Here is a 27416-nt window from a genome sequence, read left to right as displayed (position 1 = left end):
AATGATCCCAATATAAACAAGCCGCTGCTTATCTGTCTAGTCAAAATAAAGTCAGGCTAAAGCTAAGCAGAAACAGTATCCATGTTTAGCAAGAGGAGGGCTGTTTATATTCAACCAAATATCACGCCATAAGGCTGTTCTCTCTAGCTTCTTGTGGCTGTTGGTATTGATCCATTTTTTTTCTGCACTACTGCACTACCATCCAGTCGTTACTGGGATCTGTACTGGTGATCATCAATCACTTCAATGTTTCATTTTTCCTTCAAATACAATCCAGAGGGCACAGTTGGATTATTCTTCCTTATTTATTTCTCATTTGAAAACCCAGGTGCAGTTTTTAGAAAAAAGTTGTGAAATCTAGCCATTGCTGTTGCTGGCACTTGCCCCACTCCTAGGATCTCTGGGAATATTTAGCAAACATGTGTTATTTTTATGGATGATGTTTTGGACGACAACTTAAGTGTTGTGTTTGGCTCAGGAAATCACTGAACAGATTTCTGCATAGAACCAGGGAGTAGAAATGACATGGGAGCAATGCTGACATCTTTGGGATCTCTTGAATTCAGCCCATCACTGTTTCCAGATGCAATTATTCTCTGGAAGTGGACAGAAATATGTGAAGGTTGTCCATGGCAGAATACAGCTGTTTATGCAGTGGGTCTGGGAAGATGATAGTTTTGGAAGAAGGTACCTAAACTGATCTCTTGTAGCTAGAGAATAATAAAGTTTGCTCTGTGACAAGAAACTGGTTGTTAAACACAACAATGAACCTTGAGTTTTATGACAACCACCCAAGAAACATATTGTGGATTGAAGGCAGTATTACAACAGGGAGTAAATCTATTTGCAGTCTAGAACACACTCTGTTTGCAGATAAAACAGATGATACTGACAATTACATCTATTAGCAGTGTGCTTTAGCTGCTGCTTACATCGTTTTGCTGCGAGAGATGCTAGTGATCAGTGTTTCAAGACTAGCCTGTTTTGGAGGGTCACCAATAAAATGTGATATTTTGCCAAATACATTGATCTTGTGAAAGGAAGAGAAGGTGATAGCATTTGTTCTTAATAGGGAAAGAAAAATATCCTCTGTACCTAACTCTGTACTTAAAGGATCTCTTTAGGTACTGTAATCAGTCTTGTGGAGAAACAAGGTAATCCAGTGACAGTGACATCAATAAAAGTAGCCCGAGTGGGATTTTATGCAGATGTGTGCTATTTCTGTTGCCTAGAAGAAGAAATTATCATGATAGGTTTTTAATTTAAGGGATGATGAGAAAGCAATGCAAAATTAAATCCTTGTTACATACGGGTGCACAGATGCTGTATTTTAATTGCTTCTTACAGCTTAAAATTTTTCAGTCCTACTCAGAAGGTGATTCTTGACTAACATCTGAAGCAGATCTCGTTGTGGTCTTGTGGATTAAGTCCTGGGAGAGCTGCTTAAAAGCTGTGTCCTCTCAAATACATCTTGTTGAAGGCTTTACCAATTGACTTAAAGCCTGCTGAATAATTGAGTCTCTTAGGTAACAGGGGAAATGTGTGTTTGTGGAAAAACTACGTGATTATATTTTAAATCTGTGCCAGTTTTTGGTAATTATGACTTGCTAGGACTTGCAGTAAAGGTGGTGGAAAAAATGGTTAGTGTAGTTTCTCTCAGCACAGCATTGGTTTATCTGATCAGAACAATTAATGACTTAAACTTACGTGACTCAGTAATTAGTAAGCTATGGCTAAGTGGAGAACAGCTATTAGAGGAAGGCTTAAATATCATTTTCCTCCCTCACTGAAAACCTAGGCAACAATGGTTAATAGATGTAATCTTCACTACAGTATGCTTTTCCACCTAATCAGAAGCACTAAATCCATAGAGCACAATTTGTTTTACTAGAGCAACAGATTTGTATCAAAAGAACAAAAATGTCCTTTGATTTTTATCTACTGAGTCGAAAATGAATTGCTTCATGATAGTTACTGAGGAGGGAGAAGAGTACAAATTCAACAATTTTGCTTGATATGGTGGAGATTCTTCCATTTCTACTTTTCTGCTTCCCTGTGCTATAGGACAACAAAACAAAAACACACACACAAAACAGCTGTGCTCAAGAATTACTGCTTAATCCAGGGACTGTATTCACAGGTCAGAAGCATCCTGCTATGTTTATTAAAAATAGTTTTGGTTAAAAAAAGGGTCCAGGCAGGGGAGACAACACCAGGGTCTGGGTAATTTCCCTGCTCTTTTTTTGCATCTTTTTGTACAGAATGGTTGCGTGTTTCTAACGTGTGGCCTGAGTAGAACTCAAGTCCAAAATGTAAACCAAGTGACACTTGGAAAATAGCTGTGTTCTTGTGAATGGGGCAGTTTCTGAGATTGCTGTTGATTTAAGGAATGGGCAGGGCAGCACACTCCCAACATCACTGATACAACACTTGTGGAGGCTGGGGTAGTATAATGGACTGCAGGAAATGGCAAGGCTCAGCTCTTTCCCCTGTATAGCTTGCTCTCTTACTGTTCAGATGTGGTCTGACATGAGACTGTTTCTTCTGTTCTCTGTTGTTATGCAGGCCTGGCTTCTCCAAGTGCACTAACACCAGTAGCATCCCCTTTCAGTAACAGGCAGAAGTCTACCACTCCAGTGACAAAGCCTTTGGAAGGTAAGGAACAAAAATGGCTGAAATAAGTTCAGACTTTTTTACTTGCCATGACTTAACCAGTTTTACTTTCTGTTTTGCTCAGAAATTGAAGCCAGGCCTGATATGCAATTGGAATCCGATATGAAGCTCGACAAGCTGGAGTCGTTCTTGGGAAGGCTGAATAACAAAGGTCAGTACAATTACCAAAGAAGGCAATGTATTCACTCAGACTTCACTAAATCACTTGAAGTACTTCTAAGTTAAAATATCTGGTAACAGAAGCTGAATATTGCTTTGTTCAGACAATACTTTCTGATTGTACAGCTTGTTTTCCTGATTCAGTCTTTGCTAAATTTTATCAAAAAACAAAAACAAACTATTGCCTTACATGTATACAACAGAATAAATCACAAATGCAAAAAAGTGCAACTTTTTTCTCCACATACGATGTACACGTTCTTATTGAGAGCAGTATTTCTGAAATCTACACACTCAAGACACTCTGAACTGCATTGAACATATACCATCAAACAGCTTTAAATGTTTTTTAAACTTACTAAATTGAAGATATGACACTAAGCTGCTCCCAAGCACAATTCATCCACCTTCCTGATTTTTGAAAATTGATTTTCTGTAGCAGCTCATACAGCTTTCTTGAATAATTTGTTGGCCATATATAAAGCTGTCTAGAGTCATCTAGCTGTTTCCATCTTATATGTTAGTCTCCATGTTGTATGACAAAAATTCTTTTGTGAATTGTAGTGTCAAATACTGAAAATAAATGCATTCATGTTTGAGTAGCAGAGGCACTAGCATTGTATAATGATTGCACTGTACTAACTAATGTCAAGTAGTGACTTTCCACTTGTAGTTTTAGTAGATCTTTCAAGGCAAGGATTTGTTTGGGCAGAGGCACCATGGAATACACAAGACCATAAAATGCATATAACATCCTACCAAAACAACACATTTTTCATAGCACCTAACTTTGTATTTTGCCATTTTTTCAACCATTTTGTAATAAAGATCTTTGCATATCAGTAGCACTTACGGTCCCACTTTATCATTTCTTTTCCTACAGACATTTCTACCATATTTCCCTTGAATTCCATCAATCAAAGAAAACCAAAGCAAAACCACAACAACCCTGTTAACTTCTTCTACAGTTAGAAACTCTAATTCAGTTATTTAATGCATGGGTTCTTTTCCTGCAGTTGCTGGGATGCCAGAGACAGTACTGACAGTTACAGGAAAATCTGTGAAAGAGGTGATGAAGCTGGATGATGATGAAACATTTTCCAAATTTTATCGCCATGTGGATTTCCCTTCCTCCTCAGTGCCTTTGGACCTTGATGAGGACTTTGATGCCATCTTTGATCCCTATGCACCAAAGTAAGATTTACTATTTTCATTGTTTTGAATGCAGCTATAGGGGTGGTGATCAAAAAGTTCAGCTTTAAGATGTTTTAGTAGATATCTTAGTAGATATGTTAGTACTGGGCATGTCCATTTCTTCTACATATATTTGAAACTACTCTTCAGTCTGGATCAGTGAACTGATTCTGATTTTATTACAAACATCACACTCCAAATCAAAGCCAATCTCCTGTCATTAGATGCTTCTGACTAGCAACTGAAACTCAACTAATGATTTTAAACACTGTTTTTCAGGTTAATATCTTCTGTAGCAGAGCACAAACGTGCAGTGAGGCCAATGCGCCGAGTTCAGTCTTCAAGAAATCCCCTGAAAATGCTGGCAGCAAGAGAAGATATACTTCATGAGTACACTGAACAAAGACTGAATGTTGCCTTCATGGAATCAAAGAGAATGAAAGTAGAAAAAAGTAAGCTAACAGGATGGTTTGTACAAGCCACTGTCTTGCTAATTTAATTAAAAACAAAACACAGAAAAAAAAAAAAAAAAAAAAGGAATAAAACATATTCTCCAGGAGACCATAAGTTAGTTGAGGTATAAGGTTGAATGTAGGTTGGCCTAGGAGGTCTGAAGAAAAGGGCATGTTTGATTTCCTCAGGGGAAGCTATCTGCAGCCTCCTCTTGTGCATATTTATTTATTTATAGCAGTCACCTTGTGCAGAGGTAGCATTGTTACACTTGCAGGGTGAGGGCAGGAGATCAAGCAAAGCAAATCTAGAAAAATATTATGCTGTGGGGTGAGGGGGAGCCAGGAAGAATAGGTAAATTTTTGTTCAAGTACATTAGCTTCAATTTTGGGTCCTTGTATTCTTTCAAACTGGAACTAGCTTTCTTGACTCCCAAAGGTTAATTTCCATAAAGGATCTGATCTGTGCTGTGTAGCAGTGCTTTGTGTTTTGCTTGTGACATTGCTGTCTCCTGAGAACCAGACTGACAGCATGAGATGATACTGTACAATTTTATCAAAGGTTTGTCAAGCCACTTTTAACATTTGGAGTGTAACTTTTCTTCATTAACTTTGAGTAAAAAGAGATCATTTTTAAAAGTTGCCTGTATTGATGAAACACTAATGATATGTCTAATACTTTATTGCCATTTGAGGAGAATCATTTCCCTGAATTATAAATTCATAAACTGCTTTGTCTTTGGTTGCGAAATAAGCAAAAGCAGCCAAGAATTTAGGGCTTTAAGTTTGCAGTAAAACACGACTAGTTCTTTGAAATATAAATGGCTGTTGCATCACACTAGCTGAGACAAATTTGAAGTGAATTTGAGTTCGTTAGCTTTGGCGACTTGGGTCTCTTTCATCATTAATCATGTATATGGCATTGAAGTTCTGCACAGTACTTCACAAAACATTGGGTAAGTCGTGTTTCTTACTGAAGGTAGTATTTCTGCCAAAGATCGTAATTCTGACACTGACAGTTTAGTTTTGGATGGTATCTGGAGACCTAGGTACTACTAAACCCACAAATTCTTGAGGGTAGCAGTTAATCTACATTCAACTTGTTTTTTAGTGTTGCTGTTGAGGAGGGGAAACCTGGAAATATGTGAGAAAAATATTTTTTGTAATGCAGCAACCAAAGCTATTTTTAATATAATTTTGTCTTTGTGTGTGTGTGTGTTTTTTCTCCATTTCTTTTTTTTTTTTTTTTTAATGTGCAAGTGTCCACAAACTCAAATTTCTCAGAAGTAGCACTTGCTGGCCTGGCAAGCAAGGAGAACTTCAGCAATGTTAGCCTGCGGAGTGTTAATCTCACAGAGCAAAATTCTAACAACAGTGCTGTGCCATACAAGAAGCTAATGCTGCTGCAAATTAAAGGTATGCTAGAGCTGTTTTTTACTTTCTGCACATTCTGGGCTGATTGCAATACGTGGGAGTTGCCATCACAATTGAATGCTTACTTTGTTCTAGGAGATCTCCAGGTCAAGATTTATGCACAAAAGCTTTTCTTTTCACACTAAGAGAAAGCCGTGTGGCCAATGCAAAACCTTACCAATAGGTGTATGTTTTCTAAGGAGAAAACAGAATGTTTCAGGAATTACAGCTACCTCCAGTAGAAATTGTTGGACTGTCCAATTTTTCTAGTCTTCAGTGCAATTTGGAGGTGAACTGACAATGTTTTTGCTCCACTTCCTTTTACATGACATAGCAATGTATCTGATTTTGCAAAATAATAGCTAGTTTTTTGGCAAAGTAAAATCCTTAAAACTTTTTACTGACTTCTGAAACTGTCTCATACCTTCACTGAAGCACATGTAAATGATTTTAGAATTTGGCTGCTCCTCTGCCATTTACAACTGATTTCTTTCCAGAAGGGCATAAAGTTGTTAAAGCAAGAACAGGAAATAATAGAAATATTAGCTGATAGGAGGCAACAAATTTTGCTTCCTGTGAGAAAACCCTTCCTCCACCATAATGTTCTTTTAATTCTTCTTTTTTAACAGTCCTTTTCCATATAGTTTGCTAAATGTGCCAGGAGTGTTTGTCTTTCATTCAGAACAATTAGACTTTGGCATTTGATGGCATTATTCATAGGAATATAATTAGCTTTGTTTTATCTTTAGGAAGAAGACATGTTCAAACAAGATTAGTTGAACCAAGGGCCTCGTCACTGAACAGTGGAGACTGTTTCCTGTTGTTAACTCCACACCTCTGTTTCTTGTGGGTAGGAGAGTTTGCAAATGTCATAGAAAAAGCAAAGGTAAGTGCTAGTTCTTTTTTTTTTTTTTTTTTTTTTTTTTTTACTATTTATTTTTAGAACTATCACAGCATACATCTCTTTGATGTAACTGAGCCTTGGTGCCACTTGTCTCAATAAATTTGTGTGTAACAAAGTCAGGTAGATATGCAGGTTTCCCATAAACATGTTTTAGCCTGTGCACTGAATGAAAGCTGACATAGGAGCATGTAGGTTGCAAAGCTGCAAGAGAAAAGAGGATATCCTCAGGAAATGAATTTGCACACAAACAAAAAAGTCTGAATTGCAGGATGTCCTTTTATTCCCATGTTCGTTAAGATCAAGTCTTGTTTTAAGGCAAATGAAAGAATTAATGTATTTCTGTAACTTTTTCTCTAGTGTCTGTTTATTTAGGGCAACAAATAATAACTACTTCTACTGTTATTTCACGTATTATATATTACCTACTTTTGCCTTCTCGTTGAATGCCATATACACAAGTGTTCCAAAGGTTTATGCAATCCTGTTCAGATAACTCTTAATCTCCTAGGCTTCAGAACTTGCAACTTTAATTCAAACAAAGAGGGAACTTGGCTGTAGAGCTTCTTATATACAGACTATTGAAGAAGGAATAAATACCCATACCCATGCAGCCAAAGACTTCTGGAAACTCCTTGGTGGCCAGACAAATTACCAGTGTAAGTATTCTTATGGTTACAGTATCTGCTGCTTTATCACAATAAAATAGTTGAGTTGGTTCTCTCTAGAAAAAAGTAATACAAAATTAACATCTGATTATGTTTGACAATCCTTTCCTTAAGCCGCTGGAAGTCCTGAAGAAGATGAAATATATGAAGCTGCCATAATAGAAACAAATTGCATTTACCGCCTCGTAGAGGATAAACTCATTCCTGAGGATGACTACTGGGGAAAGATGCCAAAATGTACCCTGCTACAACCAAAAGAGGTATCGTGCCCCTTACTGCTCCTGTGGTAAGTGCAGGAACATAGAGCTGATAAGACTTTCAGTAACTGCAAATGCTCATGGAGAGGCTTCACTGAAAATTGGTTCTTTTTTGTTTATGGACATGTTGCTGTATAGAGTGTCCTGCAGGTCTCAAGAAATTTAAGCGTGTTATATTTAAAGTGAAATACTATTTTAGGAAGTGTAAATCTTTTTGTCAATGGTGGCTTCTAACACTCAAAAAATATGCAGTACAAAACAGGAAGCACTTCAGAAAAAATAAATAAATAAATACATAAATAAAAAACTGTTTCCCATTTCAAGCATTTCATGTATATCCTTAGTAGCCTTTTTTCTTTCACCTTTTTCACCATTTCATTCCTCTAAGAGTGAATTAGGGCAGATTTCTGAAATAAAGGCATGATGCACTTTATTGAACACATTCAAGTTGCTGCCTGTGTGCTGAGCCAGTTACCCAGGCTGCATGTTCTGTCAGCCTTCCTGTTGTGGGATGGAGTACAGGTCTACACCTCAGAGAAGCTTGCTGTAGTTGGACAGCATTCAGTCATGCAGCAGAATCGGTTTTTGAGTTGTCAGAGCTTTCTAGTCTGCTAGTGACTTAGCTATCACCTAATGACACACCTCATAGTATCCCCAGTACTTAACTTTAGTAACCGTTCTGGTGCACATCAATCCTGTTCAGGCCTGGGAGCTGGACTCAAAGATCCTTGTGGGTCCCTTTAAAGTCAGGATATTCTTAGATTCTAGTATCTGCAACAACTAGCCATCATGGTGCAGACCACTGCCATGGCCTTACTGTTGTTATACTGCTAGCAGTCAGTGTTACTGCACAAATGCAAATATTTGGAGGAGTTTGTGTTAGACGCACTGTTAGCTTGCAGCATCAGGAAACTGGAGGAACAGGGTATCAGCTAACCTAACTGAATGTTACTAAATTGTTTTTTTTGTTTTGGTTTGGTTTTGCTTTGGTTTGTTTTTTTAGGTGCTGGTGTTTGATTTTGGCAGTGAAGTGTATGTGTGGCATGGAAAGGAAGTTACTTTAGCGCAAAGAAAAGTGGCGTTCCAGCTGGCGAAACACTTGTGGAATGGCACCTTTGACTACTCAAATTGTGACATAAATCCTCTGGACCCAGGAGAATGCAATCCCATCATACCCAGGTACCAAAACTCAAATTTAATCTTTGCAGAAACATAGATTTCTTGCCCTTATTTCATAGTGTTTAATTTGATTCTATTTCTTTTATTCTCTTGAACAGAAAGGGACAAGGACGTCCAGACTGGGCTGTGTTTGGCAGACTCACAGAACATAACGAGACCATACTGTTCAAAGAAAAGTTTCTTGATTGGACAGAGCTGAAGAAACTCAATGAGAAGAATTCTAGTGAATCCCTTCACCAGAAGGTGCATTTAATAAGCATGATAGGTATTTCAAACTAGATGGCCTAGCTGGGATGGAAGCCAGGGCAGCTAGTTCTTAAGGATTCAGAGCACTTCTTTTTATCTTGCTGGCTTTGACCTGAGGTCAGAGCATCACCACCTATAGTGAAGCCACAGAGTTGCTTTTTATTAGTGCTGAGCAATACAGTTAAGACTGCCAAGGTGGTTTTGACAAGGCATCAAGTGATGACAATATATCAAAGTACTGAAATATGCAGGAGTCAAACTGTTTGGGTGGAACTGTGGGGTAAGGGGGAAGAAGAAAAAAAAGCTATGCTCAAAGAAATCTGTTCTGTGTTTTCCCACAGGAAGAATCCAGATCTGAGACTAAACCATACGATGTCATGCTAATGGTAGCTGTGCCCCAGACTACTGTAGGCACGGTCTTAGACGGAATGAATATTGGCCGGGGCTATGGACTTGTAGAAGGAGAAGATGGAAGGCAGTTTGAAATTATCACTGCGTCTGTGGATGTCTGGCACATCCTCGAATTCGATTATAGTAGGCTGCCTAAACAAAGCATAGGACAATTCCATGAGGGAGACACATATGTTGTGAAGTGGAAGTACATGGTGAGCACTACAGGTTAGTGAACAATTCGTTTCATCCTGCCGAAACATGGATAAGTGCAGCTAAAACTGCTGCCGTTGGTGGTAAGATCCAGACCTAGGCTTTCTTGTACATGAAACTGTTTCAAAAGTTAGAAATTTAGCCTTTCTAGGCCACTAAGTAGTAGAACTATTATTTTTTAAGGGGAAAAAAAAAAAAGAAACTATAGTTATTTTTCATACATCAAATGTAACACTGTCCATCTCTGCTTTTGCCCAACAGTGGTGTTGTATGTGTATTCACAAGAAAGCTCATTAAGCCAAAATAATGCCCGCAGCTTAACACCAAAATAATTAGGCAGCTGGACTAATGACAGTGGGGTGAATGTCTTGCAAGAGAGGTAGGCTTAGCAACAAGGAAAGCCTTTGCTGGGTAATGGAGAACAGTAACAATGACAGGAAAAGCCCTTACCAACTCATTGCCCTTGCTGTCCTTTCTGCTGTTTCTGGAAACCCTTTGCTATGGGTTTCAGTCTCAAGTGGAAAATTTTGACTGCGTCCTGACAAAATGCCTGAGAGCAGCAGGTAAATGTTGAGAGTCAGTCAGCTCGGTATGCTCATTGGAACTCTCCCTTCTGGCAGTAAAATAAGAAGTGGCTTTTGTGGTAAGTAAAATAGAAATAGCCTAAAAAATGATTGCTCCAAGTAGGAAAATATCAAAATTGGTTCAAAGGAGTAAAACAGCTATACAGCTTCAGGCTTTTAGCCAAAAAATGTAGGTCTTATGCAGGATCGTTGAGTTCAGATACTGTGAATCCAAGAAAAATACCAAAGCTTGTAAGCCTTAGGAGAAGTGGGTAACACTAATACTGAACTGTAAACAGATTTTTATTGCAAATGGATGAAAACATCTTCCATCATTCCAAAAAAGAATACATTTTTATGTAAGAGTCTGTACTTTTACGGGCTTGGATGTACAGTTGACTGTGAAACCATATATTTTAGAAATGACTAGTAGTTTGAATATTCTCAACTTGAAAAAAAACAGGATGCTCTCTCCTAAGTATTTCAGTTGGATGCTGGTCAGCACTGCTGAAGTTTTAATGTGTTTTTTTTTTTTTTTTTTTTTTTAAGAATCTGGTTGAAAGCTCCTTGGTTTTAAAAATCTTCAGTTAATTATATCTGTTTATATAGTATTCACTGGAAAGAGTAAAATATTCTGTAACTGCTTTTATTGTTGAAATTCACTTACTCTAAACATTGTTTGCTTATTATAACAAGTAAATAATGTTCCTCTAAAAAATGTTGCTGCTAACCCTGTTTCCAAACCAACATGAAATATTGAGTTAATTTTAAAAGGGGAGGGAGGGGAACAAGGGAGAAGCTTACCCGATCCTAACTTTTTTACAACTGCAAAATACTGCTTTGGTGTTCTTTTGTTCTGTAGGTTTTCTACCAAGAATGATTTTTCTTTTATACCTGTAGCTTTGCCGACCGTTGCTGTTTCCAGTATCACTCAGCAGCCAGCTACTTTGTCTGCTGCCAAAGAACAGTGTGTAATGTGGAAAATGAGCCATAATGCACTCTTCTGGTAACATGAGGGGACATAGCATTTCACAGGCTAATTTGCTTAAGTGATTGTCAGTTATTTTTCTCCAGATACTACCAGTTCTTCCTTAATGCTCTTTTTGGCCCACACGGGCTTACCTCCACCTGAAGAGACAATACCAGCTTTGCACAAGGGCACACTACACTGGCTTGGTGACCTGATGTTCCTCCAACTGGACGTTTTATCTTTCCTGTTCTGGCCAGGATAGTGCTGAGCTGGCAGATGAGATTTAACCACGTGTTACTTAAACTTATAGCTAGTGTTCTTTCTTCAGCATGTGCTTTCTGTTTTGCAGTTGGAAGCAGGCAAAAAGGAGAGCAACAAGTAAGGGCTGTTGGAAAGGAGAAATGTGTGTATTTCTTTTGGCAAGGAAGACACTCCACAGTGAGTGAGAAAGGGACATCAGCACTGATGACAGTGGAGCTTGATGAAGAGAGAGGAGCACAGGTGAGTTTCCTGCAGACCTAGGTGGAAGTCTTGGTAAGATTTGCCTGCCCAAGTGGCCACTGGCAGTAGAAGTGGGTGATCTTTCTTTCCTACTCTCTTTCTGTTAAGGTGTCCTTGCAGGTACAAATAGCCAGCCCTCAAAATTACTCTTAGCTTTAGTCCAACTTCCAGAGACACATCAGCCTCCTCTATGGATGGCTATTCCCCAATCCCTCTTATAAAGATAATATTTCTGGGAATGGCTGAAAATGTTTTCTCTCCTCCCCCCTTAGGGATAGGTGAAGCACAGTGAAAGAAATTTGTGCCTTTCCTTCCAGTACACATTCAGGTAACAGGACTGTCTTCCCAGCACTGAGGAGAAGCACTCTGTTTCATTGAACTCTGTCAGAAGCACTCTCTGCTGGGCTCTAAGGCATGGAAATACATTTGAAATCAAATTTTCAATTTGTTTCCTCTGTAATTATGGAGAAGATTGCGTTGTTTTGCAGAGATTCTAGCAACTGCAGATACAGGCAGTTTAAAGATCAGACAGAGCACAGGCTTGCTTGCTTTGTCTTTAGGCTGAGCTAAGTGTTGCTGTGGCTTGGCTGTTACAAGCACACAAAATGGGAGATTTAAAGTTAGTACCTTGATAAAGCTGTAATTAATTCTTCAGCAGCAGTATAAGCATGACTAGTAAGCCAGTGGTTCACATGGAAGATGTACAAATACACTTGGCCCAGTGTGTGGGATGCTGTGCAAGCTAGCTGATCTAATGATTGGCTGTAGCAGATTAGCTATATATAAAATTTAATAAGCAAAGAATATGCATGTTGTCACATAAGCCAGTTTTGCAGCAAATTTTAAACCTACTTCAGTTCCTATGTTATGTCCATAATAGTTTCAAAGAATATTAGGCAATATGGCCCAGTCCTATAAAGAATTCAAATAACAGCTAATTTAATCTAATCCAATTTAAAGTTTATTTGGTATTTCTTATCCTCTAAAACTCTGGATTGTTGGATTCCAGATAGAGGTTTCTTTAAATATGCAGGTCACATATGAAACTCATTGCGTGTTGATGTATATGGTAACTTAAACAATAGTCAGCAGTTTCAAGTACAAGGAAAGCCATCTTCGAGGTTGGCCACAACTATATAATTTTTAATAAACCACAGGGAGCAGTTTTTTAAGTCTATATACTGGCTTCATTTTTTTAATGAGTACTGGTGCTTTCAATTTCCAGGTACAAGTGCTTCAAGGGAAAGAACCACCATGCTTCCTGCAGTGCTTCCAAGGAGGAATGATTGTGCATGCTGGAAGAAGGGAAGAGGAGGAAGAAAATGCACAAAGTAAATTACTGTTAGTTAAGAGTTTCTGCCCCCAAATCCCTTTTTACCTATTGTGAGGGTCTCAACTGCCATGCTCTGTAGGAAAGAGCAATGGATGCCATGAAAACGATGAGACTGCCTTGCTTTCAAGGTAGTTTGTTTCTTACCTGAGCTTAGAGTGGATTTTGTCAGTCAAGAGCAAGCTGACTTTGTCGTACTGATACATGTATAAATTGCTCTAGATGTTTTTTAATTGAGCAAAGTGCTTGTTTACAGTGTGTTCTTTTCTACATGGCCTAGGAAAAAGATCATTTTTATGAGCAGTTCTTCTGTGACTAAAACAAAATGAAGTTTTTGTTACCCATTCATTGCACTTTGCGACATATTCCTTGAATGCTGCAGTTAAGGTAGGAGAATTTCAAAGCAGATGTAGCTTGGAAATGTTCCAGCTCACATCTGAATGTGACCTGCTGTGCCTAAGGTGCACAGAGGAAGCGAAGCTGAATAGAAGGACTACTTGGTTTATTTCCCTTTTTGTTCCTGTATGGAACAACAGAACAAAAACTTGACTCTTCTGCTCATAACAGAGCTGATGTGACTCTTGAAGTCTCTCTACTAGCAAAATGCCTTCATAAGGCATTTTATTCTGCAGCAGAATTTCTCAAGAGATGTTAGCCAAACCCGCTGCTTAGCTAGTTTATTCTGTGATGATAGAGAGATACAATATGTGAAATTCATCCAGTATCAGAACAAATATTCCAGAGCAGAGGTCTTGAATTTTCAATTCCACATGACTGTATAATACTGCTGCACTGTTCCTGTCTGCTCCAGGTGACTGGAGACTATATTGCGTGCGAGGAGAAGTTCCCAATGAAGGAAACTTACTTGAAGTAGCATGTCACTGCAGCAGCCTGCGTTCCCGGACATCCATGATTGTCCTCAATATAAATAAAGCCCTTATCTACCTGTGGCATGGCTGCAAAGCACAATCTCACACCAAGGAAGTAGGAAGAACAGCAGCCAATAAAATAAAAGAACAGTGAGTGTCTAACCTATGTTTTGGAGATGTTTATACAGACTAAAATAGTCTGCCTCAAAGAAAAAATGAAATAAAGCTGTCCTCTGAGTATGATTGCAGCATATACTTGCTTGCTGAGGAGGAGGAATGGCAGGTAGTCTGTTCATTGGAGTGGGGAAAACACGTGTTTTCACTTTCACTTGGGGTCAAATGCACTTATCCATCCTACTGAAGTAATTACAGTTGCAAAAACAGTATCTTTCCATTTGGAGGGAGATGCTCAATGTTTGAGTAGCAAAATAAATCCCATTTGATAGGAGGATTAGAACCAAGGGAGATGAACCTTGTGAATAAGGGAGAGGAAATGAATTTAAGAAAGCATGTGAGGACAGCAGTAGTTACAAATTTGTACAGTGGGAATCCCTGGAGTGAATTAATGCAAGCATCTCTTCCTCCTTGGGTATGTGATCAGAAGTGCTATGAGAATGGTTGTTGAAATTCTTTGCCTTGTTTATTGATAATTTTTGTCATAATTTTCCAAAAGATTATGTTGACGTGGAATGTATGACAAACCTATAGGGTGGTTTGGGATTCTAGTAATACAAGGAGTCAGCAGGTGTGTGTAGTGGTGGCTGGGGCAGGAAAGTTGGGCTCACTATTTCTTTGTGTTTCGTAGATGTCCGCTGGAAGCAGGGCTGCACAGCAGCAGCAAGGTGACAATACATGAATGTGATGAAGGGTCAGAGCCTTTGGGATTCTGGGATGCGTTGGGAAGGCGAGATCGAAAGGCCTATGACTGCATGTTGCAAGGTAGGCCTGCGTTTCTGGCCTTGGGCTTACTGTGTACTTTACTGGTCTACAGTGCTGTGAGATTTAATGTAAAGCTTTTGAAGAACTCGGTAGTTGAGATGATCCTTTCAGAGACAGGCTTCCAAAAAAAACACCCAAAAGCAACCACCCTCCACTGAGTTAAGTAATACTGTCCAAGGAGGCAGAAGGAAAGTGCTGGAACACAACGTGTTTCATTTTCTTCTCTCCCCCTTCTGCAGCCCCTCTGTTTTCAGGCAGCACAGAGCAACACTTAACGCTGTTAACAACACATTTTGCTTCTCTTCTGAAGGGATTAGGGAGTGGCTCTGCATACATTTTTGTCCAGTCTCTGCTCGGAACTGCCAGCAAAGGTAGCAGGGGGATTGATTTACAAAGTGGAAAATTTGTCAGCTAAAAAGTAGACTCTGAGATGGGCTTGCTTTACTTGAACCGCAAAACAGCCAGTTATGAAACGGCTGATAGCAAGTAGCCAGGATTGTATTCAAGCTGATGGCAGCCAGCCTTTTAGCTCAAGTTTATCACAGCTGCTGCCAGTCCCCCAGGACGTCTGGTTATCTTTCTCGATTTTTCAAAAAACACAGAGAATTTACAGTCACTCTAAAAGTTGATTTATTATTAATTTTTTTAATATTAATCTCCATCATTTTCTATTTAAAATCTCTTTTTTTAATTTTTTGTTCTTTCAAGATCCTGGAAAGTTTAATTTCACCCCCCGCCTGTTCAGCCTCAGTAGTTCTTCAGGAGAATTCGCAGCCACCGAGTTCGTCTACCCTTCAAGAGACCCTGCTGTCATCAATTCTATGCCGTTCTTGCAAGAGGATCTTTACACTGCCCCGCAGCCAGGTATATGTTTTAATATATGTCAGTAACGAGCAAATAGATAACTGTATCATGCCTTGGGCAGCAATTCAGTTACTGTAATCACTTCTAACTCAATTCATAGCAGGAAAATGTGTGTATGTGATGCTTATACAGCATTAAGCAATAAAAGTAATTTTTCGACAATAAAGATGCTGAGAACTAATCAAACATGCATGTATTCCAAAAGCTTGCTATAAAAATACCTTGTTTATATCAGAAAATCTGGGTTCAGCTGAAGTTCAGCTGGATGAATAACAAAAGGGATTGGTAAGCACTGAAATGATCCTGTTCTGATGCTGACAAACATGTAAGGCTGAATTTATTTGCAGAATTCAGAGAACTAATAAGTACCTAATGGTGGATTTGTTGCTTTTTGGCTTTATAGCACTGTTCCTTGTTGACAATCACCATGAAGTGTACCTGTGGCAAGGCTGGTGGCCTGTGGAAAACAAAATTGCTGGATCAGCTCGAATCAGGTGGGCTACAGACAGGAAAAGCGCGATGGAGACAGTGCTCCAGTACTGCAAAGGTAACAGATTGCTGTGCCTGGCTGCTCTGACTGTGTCGTGCCCTTCCACACATTGCTGTCCCAGGGTAGTCACTCAGGTGCTCCCCCAGTGGTGTTGATAAACACAAGTATATTTGAAGGTACATACTCCATTCTTTATTAGCAAACCTTCTGCCCAGTAATGGCATTATTCCCAAGTTGCCACATTACTCTGGTGACCCATTTCTTAAAGGAAGTGCTTTTTTTTTCCCTACCGTGCCCTCATTGTGGGAGCATGATTCAGACATCAGATTTTTAAAAGTGGATTCTGAGAACAGAGTTGCTTAAACCTGATGCTTTCTGTCTTGCTCTTCTTCGATTTCATAAGCTTCTGTGTGTCAAAAGGCTGCATGAAAATACTGTTCGCTGATGTAACTGGGTTTTGGTTTAGTGGGGCAGATGGAAAGTCTTTGAAGATCCAGAACAAGTCTCACACAGAAACAGGTGGCTGCTGGAAAAGCTGGAGCAAAGAGCTGAAGCATTTTCTCAGTAGTTTCCTAGATTCGTTTCTGTAAGGAAGAGCTACTGCTGCTCAGTGAGCAGTGATTTAAGCTGCAGTTGATAATCGTGTAAGGGTACTCTGACCAGATTCTCTTCTGCACTAGTATAGTTTCCTTGGGGCACTGTAGTGCTTTCCTTTCATTTCATCTAAGGTTACGTGAGACTGGAAACAGACCTTGCAACTTCCAGTGGAGGATGATAAAAGAAAGGTGTGGAGGTACTGTCCAGGGAAGAAGGCACAGTAACAGCCATGTTCTGCTAGTTCAGAGCACTTCTCACTCTGAATAAGTTTCCAGGCCTTAACTGGTGCAAACTATGTCCTTTTGCAAGGAAAGGCGTATCTCTTGGGGACCCTGAGACCTCATGATCATACTGATTTTTTTTTCTGTAGCAAAAAAACTTTACAACTTGTGAAACAGCTGTTGACAACTGTCATCTTCTCCCATGGACATCTGTATGTTTGAATAGGGAAAGCAACACCCTTGTTGGATTCTACCACGAGGATAAAGCCAGTCTTTCCTTTCTTTCCTTCCCAGTCAGCAGGTCCAATAAGAGCAGAAGCAATTGCTCTGTTTCTACTCAGCTGGCTCATGTCACTGAGGGGAGTTGGTAATACCTGGCAGGAGATGGCTAGTAGTGGAGACACTGAAATGTGACCTTTATGAAACTCTATTACTAACCTGTGTACTTTGTCTTCTGATCAGCAACAGCATGTTTTCAGGAATGGGGTGCTAAAGACAAGGCAGGAGTTGGAAAAGTCTTTGGCAGGGACTGCTGAATTCCTAAAGAAGAGGCTAGCTACTTCCTTCTCCTCCTACATCCCCCCCAATTTAATTTTTTTTGCAAGTCCAGAGGAGCAATAATATGTGCCTCTGAGATCATATCATACAGTGGGCTTCACAGCAGAAGCAAATGTCAGCATAGAGGAACAGAGCCTGTACAATGAAGTGCCTAGCAGCCCAGCAGGCTGGTGAGAGAGAGGGAAGATTCCCCCAGGCTGTATTCCTCATGTAGAGCTGTCATCTTCTGGTAAAGAAAATCATATCATCTGGCCCCAGCAAAGATGGAATCTGATACTCTCTGCTGAGGGTTGGATACTTTCCCACACGGCTTGAACATCACTAAGTTAGATGATGGGAAGATGGATTAACACCTACCTTCTGCACTGGGGTAATTTTGCTGCATCTGAGTTTGCACAGTGGAAAGCTCCTCAGTGAGTCCTCATGGGTCTGAAGTTTAGCATACGTATTTTTTTTTCTGGCTACTAACTTTTTAGCCCCTGGCCGTAACTTTGCAGCAGTGATGGCTTTTCCCTTTTGGCCTTGGGGTTGTTCTCAAGAGCTTGGAGCTGTGTGGTTGGATAGGTACAGAGCAAGTTTGCTACTCTTAAAAGACCAATTATGTGCATTATGTCAATTGCAATGTTGATGCAATTGACATAATGCACATAATCACAGTCACAGAACAGGATCTTTGGCAGTTTTTCACTGTTCAAGCTATGTTGTTTTGCTGGTCCTTTCATGATCTGCCACTGGGCTGTTCTGTCAACCAATTCAAAATTTCATTGTATCAGACTATCGGGGCTGACTACCTTATCAAGGTGGAGAAAATAAACAGCAGGAGATACCAATGTTGCAAATATTGTGACTATCAGAATGTATAAGAGTGATCAGAAGCATTAAAAGACTTTTCTCTTATTTTTCTCTTTCAATTTCTTTTGTCCTCTGTCTCACTTTTTTCTTTTTCTTGCCATGTTTAACTACATGATGATATAAAAAAGGTTGATTAGCAACTCTGAATATCCCTTGAATATACCTAATCAGTTCTCCTGCTAAATCAGCAGTCTGGAGAGCTGAGCCGCAGACAGCCAGGAGAGGGAAGAATCTGGTTTGACCATCAGGGATTTTTACTGAGGAGATCAGCTTGTGATGAGGGCAGAGTTCATGCAATGAAAATATTTTTCTGGTTATGTATGAAGTCAGTCTTACCAGAGGGTTACACCTATACTGGGCCATTATCAAATGCTACTTCAATTTTATCTCTTGGCTAAATTACTGAGACTGGAGCAGTTCAATTAGAGCAGAATTTTTTGAACACAAAGTTTTTAAGTACTTTTTGAATTGTTCATGGTAGAATGAACAAATAAACCACAGGGGAAAATAAATACGTGGAAGAGAGGACTTAAAATCCAGTATTCAGACGATAAATCTGTCTGAATTGTGTAGTTAAAACATTCACATTCTGATACATTTGTTTGACTACTCCACGGGGCTTTTATCTGCAGTATTCAGAGTTTCATGCTAACATATTCTCTCTGACCAGTTTGCTGCTAATACCTGATGTTAAGCCAAACCTGTCATGTTCAGGTTTTGCAAACTTACTGGAACAATGATGTCCAGCCAGGCTCTCTCTTTGCATTCAGCACAGGTGTTGCATCAGTTCATGGGGTGCTCCCTGGCCGTGGGTAGGTGGTGGCCGTGTTCTTTTAGATCTTCGAGCTTCACAGCCCACACAAATGAAGTGTAGGTGGAGACTGCAGTAAGCGAGCTCGTCTTGAGTAGATTTGTGTACTCTTGAGGAAATTTTAGCATATTAAAAATGTTCTGAGATCGTAGAATTTTGCAAAAAGTTACAGCCTTCAGAAGCAAGTTGGTGTAATATTGCTCTATTAACAATACTGCTTTGATTCTGGACTTAGCAATGTGTGCAGCTTTTCCATCTGTCTGGAAGAATGATATGATTTGACTGAGTTGTTTGAATCCAGCTAAGATGAAGGTATAAGAGTTTTTTGAACAATAGCTCCTCCCAGCCTTGTCTGCCTCTTTCCAATAACATTTGGAGTTTATCAGTGTTTTTGTATCCCTGTGGTTATGAATTCATTCAGTCAACAGCAGGGCCTTTATTCTGCTGTACTTAGCGTAATGCCTTCAACTCCATCTCTGATACGGTATCTCCCTCAGGCAGGGCTGTTGGCATGTCCTGTGTAATGTATACACATACCTGTTTCATAGAAATGGGACTGCCTTGAAGATCACCAGTAATTACCAACCAGCTATTGCAATAGCTCTGGTATTCTTCAGATGCTGTTCCTTTGAATTGGTAATAACAAAATGCTATCAGCATCCTGAGTTAAGGGCAATTACACATTCTTACTTAAGCCTTCAAGCTCAAGCTTTATTTGCTTGCAGGACACTTCTGCCGAGTATATTAGGAGGTTTTATTTACCTGAATTTGGCTAATTTCAGACAATCACATTCTCCTTGCTCTATTCTTGCTCTGTTCTTGTAAGACAAGACATAGATTGGGTTAGGAAGTAAATGTGGATTTTTTTTCAATGTACATTGTTTGATCTTTGTGGTCAGATACTGTGAAAGTGTATTTAAAAATACTGAAAAAGAAGTTAAAAGTTGCCATACTTCATTAAAAAATCATCCTGGTGAAATTTATTCCTAATGCCTTAAATTACTTCAGCTTTTTAGGAGACAATCCATTAAACATGCTTACAAGGTAGTTCTGTGTAGTGGGTGACACCAGAAAATGTGGTACAGTTTTTAATTTCTCTTTTTTGTGTTTTGTTTTTTAGGAAAAAATGTTAAGAAGCCCCCCAAATCCTATCTAATTCATGCTGGCCTAGAGCCTCTGACCTTCACTAATATGTTCCCAAGCTGGGAACACAGGGAAGACATCGCAGAGATCACAGAAATGGTAAATCTTTTCATTGTTGCCTATTGCTACTAAGTGTGTCTTGTGTTGTTAGTAGCATTGATGTTTTGTGCTGACAAGCCCAAAAATTCAGAGGGTAAACCTATAAAGTACAGTTTAGGAATCTACATGGGGGAAAAAAAACAAGAACACAACAAACAGCATAGCTGAATTCTGACTGGGAGTGTGGCTATCAGAGGCATTTCCAGTTGTTTTCCATGTAACTTCTAATGCTGTTTTTTGTTAAAAATGGGGGCTAGAGAGAAGTGGTGCCTGAATCATTTTGTAGAAACAGATGTGCTAGAGTTCAGCAGAACAGCTGTTTTGGCTTTGTGGAACAGGCACCGACCTGCAGTGCTGGTCAGTCCTCCAAGCTGCATGAGCTGAGGAGTGAAATGCCATGCAAAGAGTCAGCTGCTCGAAGAGCTCCAGCACTGACTTCCCCATCTGGGAAGCACGCTCACACCGAATTACACGACTGCTTTAAAAGCCTTCAGTGAAGGGAGATCTCAAGGCAAACGACATTTGCTCTTTCTGCAGCTGTCCTTAGAGGAAAATGCTGGCTTTATGACTAAACACAGAAGTCAGCCTTAAACTGGGATTCTTAAAGTACACAACATCCTTCTGCAAAGCACAGACATTGTGTGAAATTCATGTGAAATTGTTGTAGGCAAAGGCTGGTGGTAGGCTGTGTGGATCTGCAGGTGTAGCTTTGTGCTCCATGGGCCACGCGGTATGGGTTGATCCCATGCCATCTACAGACAGTTGCTTTTATCAGATGGTTTCAGTACTGTGATCCTGAACTTACTGTTTTCCCTTTTCTCCCCACAGGATGCCGATGTTTCTAATCAGATAATCCTTGTAGAGGATGTGCTGGCCAAGCTGTGTAAAACTGTGTATCCACTAGCAGATCTCTTAGCCAGGCCTTTACCTGAGGGAGTTGATCCACTGAAGCTTGAAATTTATCTTTCAGATGAGGACTTCGAGGTAAGGAGAGAAGGGGTGCACTGTTACTCTGTGCATGTACGTCTACCCTTGCCGTTAAGTCATTTGGCAGTTTTGCTCCGTGTAGGTGTTCTTACTAATAGTGTATCCTCTTGTTTTAAATGCAGGTTGCATTAGAGATGACGAGAGAAGAGTACAATGCACTGCCATCTTGGAAGCAAGTTAATCTGAAGAAGGCAAAAGGACTTTTCTAAGCTGTGTTTATTGGAGTGAGCTCTAAAGGGATGTCTGTTTTCACTTTCTATGCCCTTTAGCAGAATTGTACCCCACATTTACAAAATAAATAGAAATAATCTGAAGTTATTAGTGACTACCTATCTGGAGGTGTGTAATATTATAAAAGGCCAAGAGAACTCTTTGGAAATGGAATTTGATTTTGACTCTTAAAGGTAATGTGTTTCAGCTCTGCTCTCCTATGCACTTAACCAGTAGTTTCTTGAGCTACTGCTGTAGCTGTCCTTTGGCTCTAGACAATACTTGCCATTTTGTTTTTGAAGAAGTTCTCTTTGTAAAGTGTTATTTTGTTAGTTTGTGGATTACAAAGAATTTATATTTATATAAACACATAGAACAAGTATGTATTTAACAATGCAATATATATTCACTTTCGAGACTTTCATGTCAAAAATACAGAAAAGTAGCTGGATGGCAGTTGCTTGTACTGAATTAGCTATACCACCAACATGTATCTCTTATGCATTCTGAAAAGTTTCTCTTTGCAATAGGTAATGAATTGTTCTCAGTGCTGCTTCAGGTGCTAAACTGAACAAAGCGTTTGTATTTATAGCATGGATTTCTTGAGAAACTATGCGAATCAACCTTTATACTTTAATATCCAAAAATGTATAGTGCCTTGTTTTTTGTGTACAGTTTATATACAAAAAAAGATTGGTCTGCATTTTGAAGATGGCTTAGAACGGTCTCCTACGTTACTTTTATAACAGTAGAAATAAAAACATCTCAGTTTCTAATACTTGTTGTAAACATTAAACATGTCTTTTGTGATATAAGAACTGAAAGTAAAAGCTTCTGAATAAACTCTTAGCAATGCTCTGACTTGTCATTATTTTGTACTGTAAACTGTACTAATTCATTGGAATCTTCCATAAATGGTATTTTATCGAAATACTTTAACCTTAGGTGTCTGCGGGTGTTGTACAGAGTTATAATTGGGCAAGCAGATAATCTGGAAAAAAAAAACAAAAACATTGTATGAGATAAAACTAGGTTGTACAACACTTTCATGCTGCATGTTGGAACAGTCACACAACTCCTGTATCTTCTGAGTTGCCCTGTTTTATACATGAAACCAAATTATGCTGATTATCAACCTTTGAAAACCTTTTCAACCTTTGTGCAATTGGGAGTAAAACTTGAACTGAAAATGAGTATGGCATTGTGTTCATTCTTTTCAATTAGCACTGAAGTCAGAATTGTTTCCTTTCAGCTAATTAGCATATTGGATAGAGTAATCAAGTGAAAAAAAAAATCTTTATTGCTTGAAATGTTTTCCAGGCATTTGGCATTTCTATAACAACTTGTGTGGTTCCCCTCTGGTGGCCTAGTGGATTTCACATTTTGCTTCCTGCCAGCATGAGTAAGTTGTCTTCTGCAGTGCAGCCATTGGAAACTCCTCCTGCCTCGTTGAAGAGTGACCACCTGGAGTGGGGACTGTTGCTGGTCTTGCAGTTCTCCTCTTAGGCCCAAGGGAGTGAAGTAGGATCTCTAAGTGTGAAAGGTGGAGACTTAATCAAAGTGTGTAGTAAATATCACTCCATAGTTAAAATTAGTCTTGTTCTGAAAGATCAGTCAAGAAATTAAGCTAGCCTTAAACTAAATAAATCAAAAGTACAGAAGCACACAAACACAGTTCAGCTGATGAGAGATATTACAGGTAAATTTTCAGAACTGGTGTATGTCTTTTCATACTGTTTTTTGTCAAGAACTGAAAATAACACAATAAAAGGGCAGCAACAATATTCAGAGCCAAGATTCTTCCTATGCAGTGTCCTATACTGCTATTTCCTCAGCAGTCCTCAACTATGGCTTCTGGAAGAGATACACTCTTAGTTTGAAAATGCAGGGCTTTTTAGTGACAAGATAATTTTTCAAGCACTGAGAGGTTTCCAAAGTCACTGCTGCCTTCATGCTATTGTCTAAGTACTTTTGCACCTATGCATTTTTCTCTTTCACCCTCTCGTGATAAAATCAAGCAGGAATTAAGTTTTTGTTTATTCATGCTCAATCTATACCGTGGGGGTAGCACGTTCCTCTGTTTTGATTTTCTCTCTAACAGAGAGCTGATTTGCATAGCATGATTGACCTTGTTTTTCCCTCTGTCAGTGTAGCATCATTTATTTTTGTGGTTTTTTTTTTTTGAAAACGCTATCAGTCCTCCAAGTGCTGCTGAAGGGCAACATCCACCTCTAAAGCTTTTGCAAACCCAGCTAAAAAGGGTGACAGCAGGCACAGGGGCCTGCAGGCAGTGAAATATAATTAAATGTTGTCAGCTTTTGGAGTTCCCGTAATTTTTAACCGATTTGGTATCTTGTGTCCCAGTTCCTGGAACTGGAACAAAATCCAACCTCTTTCTTAGTGCTTTGCTCCTAACTTTGTAAAGGAAAACTTTGAAAGCAACTCAAAGCTGTGGAGAACATAAAATATTTTTATTGTCCTTAATGTACTTGTTATTTATCAACATGGTTCCCTGAAATGCAAATTCTGTCGATCCCACAGCTTCCAGTCTCGAGCCAGGATTCCGAATCTTATCTCCCGTGGTTTAAAACTGATCAGTCCTGACTTAAAAATATTGCTCTTTGATTTCACACACATTCCTGCACATGTAAGGCTTTGCTAGCAGTGAAATGGGCTGGACGCATTAGCATGCCAAAACAGCAAATAAAACATTGTCTGAAAAATTTGCAGCCCATATGCTTCAGCCAGAAGGGGAAGGAAGATGGAAGGGAGGTAGTGGGGATTAAAAGCTAATCTTTACAGTCTGGGGGGGGCTTGTTTGATCCAGGATGCTGCCATGCACAGATGAACATTCCCAACCTTCCGAGTTTCCTAATTTATGTGGGATCTGTGGCTAAGTTCTGCCTGCAGTGGGGTAGTGCAGTCACAGCATCAGTTTTTCTCTAAGCAAAGTGTCCTGACCCTATAATAATAGCATTGCCAAAATAAATAAATAAATAAATAATTCAGCTTCATGCTCTTCCACCCCAAATCTTGTGCTCTCCCTAAGCCCAAGGAGCAGAGATGGCCCCATCCTGCTTCTGCAGCCAGTCACAATGTAAGGGCAGCCCCAAGACTGGAGGTTCACGTGCAGTCCTGACTCACGGACAAAGAGCAGAAAGCACCAGTTTCTCTTGGCAAGACCCTACAGCGCGGCCTGTACAAAGCTCTGTAAATCCTTCCTGCTCAGTGTCACCCCTCAGGCTAGAGCAGGGATATGTTCCCACAGCAAGGACGAGTTTCTTACATCCTGTTGCTGAAAGACACAATATTTACACATAAGGAACAGTTCTGTCGTCTTCTCTCTTCACAATAAGCAACTGGGGCATTTGAAGAAAACTTCAAATAGCACATCTGAAGCCCCAACCAAGCTGGAAGAGGCCGTGAGGGGTTACCTAGCCTGGCTGCTGATGCCAATGCTACAAACATGACCTGCACCCCAAAAAACTCCTGAAGGATGTGCAATGCTGGGAAAGCGAGGGGAGGGAGAAGAAAGCAACCTGTGGTGTCCCCATTTTCCATAATGCTGGCTCATACCTGATGAATTAACTTAGAGCTGAAGCTGTTTGCCTTCAATTTCGCACTTACCACAGGGGCTGTGTTTGCTCAGCCCCCCCCCCTGCAGCCCCTGGTTCCAGGCTGCAGTAATCAGCACATCGGTTTTCCAGCCGCAATTGCTGAGCCACTTGAGCTGTGATAGCAGCACTCATATTTAATCCCTTTAATTTAGGTATTTACTATGCAAACGGGTAACTGTTTACTTGTGTGGTTGTTAATTGTCTTTGTGCAGCCAATAAACATATAGTAGCCTTGATATGATCGCTACTCTCGGTAATGGCAACTTGCTGCAAAGAAAGGTTCCTGCTGCCCAGCTCCATAAATTGGATGCTGTATATAATAATGTTGTTGAAGTGGTAACACTTTATTATAAGTGCCTCTGTTCTCACAGAAATCATTGTTCATTCTGCGCTTTATAAATTGCTCGTGACTTATAGAGAGAAAAGTAATTGATTTGGCTTGGCTTATTTATGGGGGCCCAGGCAATATTTTATTCTTTTACTTTTAGAGCTTTTTGAACTTCAGTCATTTATGCAAGTAGTTTCCAAGAAAAAATCTAAACTAGTTCTAATACTTTTCCTTTTTCTAACTCTGATTGCTACCTTCATCTCATTGAAGTATTTTTTTTTTTTTCTTTTTCCATGATTCTTTGTGCATGATTTATTAGTGATCTGGGAAAGATGATTCTCTATTTCAGAAAGGATTTTAAAATTTGGCTGCAGACCAGAAGCAGAACTGTGCCACACCGTACCACACCAGAGGAATAAAAACTAAGCAATTTAGCACACTTTGCAAAAAGAAAACTACCAGAAATAGCCTGAGGTTTTGACTTTATCCAGGAACCTCTGGTTTACTTTAGAATCAATATTTCCAGCAAAATAGACTTAATTTTTATAATGCTTTTTGGTTTAGATAGAGCCAGACATTCTGCCAACATATGATTACTGGATGAATGAAGACTTGCAAGACGAACTTTGCAAAAGCAGATGCAACACTCAACACTCTGAGTGCCGTGAGGCACAGAAAAACTGGCCAAAATTACACCAAAATTACAGAGCACAGGAACAAATTTTGGGAGTCCAGAGCCTGAACAATAGAGAGACAAGTTGGAGCCCTCCAGGCTATGAAGATGAGAACCTCTGAACCATCACCAAGTCAATCTCACTGCCTGGGCCACTGGGGACAAATAATTAACCAAATCCAAAGAAAATGGATTCCGGAGGCTCCCTGCTTCCTTATTCAGGTGGTGCATACCAGCAAGCAGGCAAAGCCAGGGTGTGTGTGGGGTGCAGGGGAGCAGGAACGTGTCATGGCAAGGAGAGCAGAGTGTGTTAGACCTCTGACAGCTGGAGTATTGACCAGAAGATATAAATTCCTTTTGCTTTATTTATTTATTTATTTTTTTAATGTGTATATATATATTTTGTTTTCTCTCAGTAAGGTTACTAAAGATATGTTTTGCTACTAGTTTGAACAGAGTACATACCATAGAAGATCTACAGTTTGTCTGTAAAATATGTGCAAAGACATAACAAGGTGAGGTTTCTGAGGAGCCTGCATAGGTTGGTCAGATAAGGTACCACCTTTCCCAATAAACGCTACTTGCTGATGTTCAGAGACCATAAGACAGTGCTAGAAGCACATGCATTATTTCAACTGAGGTTCCTCCTGCAGCTGCCTCATTTACAGTAACACAGAACAGGCAGTGGTCTGTGAGAAGCTTGTAGCAGCAGATTTGATTCCAGGTCATGTCTCCAGATCAAGATGTCCCATGTTGGATATGACTGAGGTCATATCTGAGAAATATCCTGGTCATATCCAGTCATATCTGGATATGACTGAGGTGGACCTTCTGGGAACACCCTAGTGCATGCAGCGTCCTCCTGTCCCCAGCTTTGTTCCTCCCAAAGGTTATCCACCAAATCTTCCCCTCGCTTAGCCAAACTCATTAAGAAATGTTTAAATTCCTTGAAGCAGCATGTTCCAGAGCAGGGACTGAGCTGTGTGTGGGGAGGACGGCAGAGCCCAGGGAAGGCAGGCTGAGGATGCCTGCTGCTGAGAAGATGCCCCTGG

The 27416-nt window shown here is 39.8% G+C and overlaps 1 protein-coding gene across 9 annotated transcripts in view; it reads left to right on the top strand.

Moving 5' to 3' along the window:
- SVIL (supervillin) overlaps window positions 1–22939 on the top strand; it is a 136069-nt gene extending 113130 nt beyond the window's left edge. For all 9 annotated transcript variants that reach the window (XM_032182246.1, XM_032182243.1, XM_032182242.1 and 6 more), the window contains 20 exons: window positions 2566–2655; window positions 2738–2824; window positions 3849–4026; window positions 4306–4478; window positions 5736–5891; window positions 6638–6774; window positions 7301–7448; window positions 7572–7717; window positions 8718–8893; window positions 8992–9136; window positions 9481–9757; window positions 11625–11776; window positions 13002–13107; window positions 13918–14125; window positions 14781–14914; window positions 15623–15778; window positions 16182–16325; window positions 20428–20549; window positions 21378–21533; window positions 21659–22939. In XM_032182246.1, coding sequence (XP_032038137.1) covers window positions 2566–2655; window positions 2738–2824; window positions 3849–4026; window positions 4306–4478; window positions 5736–5891; window positions 6638–6774; window positions 7301–7448; window positions 7572–7717; window positions 8718–8893; window positions 8992–9136; window positions 9481–9757; window positions 11625–11776; window positions 13002–13107; window positions 13918–14125; window positions 14781–14914; window positions 15623–15778; window positions 16182–16325; window positions 20428–20549; window positions 21378–21533; window positions 21659–21745 — 2978 coding nt within the window. In that variant the 3' untranslated portion in view covers window positions 21746–22939. The remainder of the gene's footprint in view (window positions 1–2565; window positions 2656–2737; window positions 2825–3848; window positions 4027–4305; window positions 4479–5735; window positions 5892–6637; window positions 6775–7300; window positions 7449–7571; window positions 7718–8717; window positions 8894–8991; window positions 9137–9480; window positions 9758–11624; window positions 11777–13001; window positions 13108–13917; window positions 14126–14780; window positions 14915–15622; window positions 15779–16181; window positions 16326–20427; window positions 20550–21377; window positions 21534–21658) is intronic.
- The last annotated feature ends 4477 nt before the right edge of the window (window positions 22940–27416 follow it).

The sequence above is a fragment of the Aythya fuligula genome, chromosome 2 (genome assembly GCF_009819795.1).
Source record: "Aythya fuligula isolate bAytFul2 chromosome 2, bAytFul2.pri, whole genome shotgun sequence".
Lineage (NCBI taxonomy): Eukaryota > Metazoa > Chordata > Aves > Anseriformes > Anatidae > Aythya > Aythya fuligula.
This window is presented reverse-complemented; position numbering and strand designations above follow the sequence as displayed.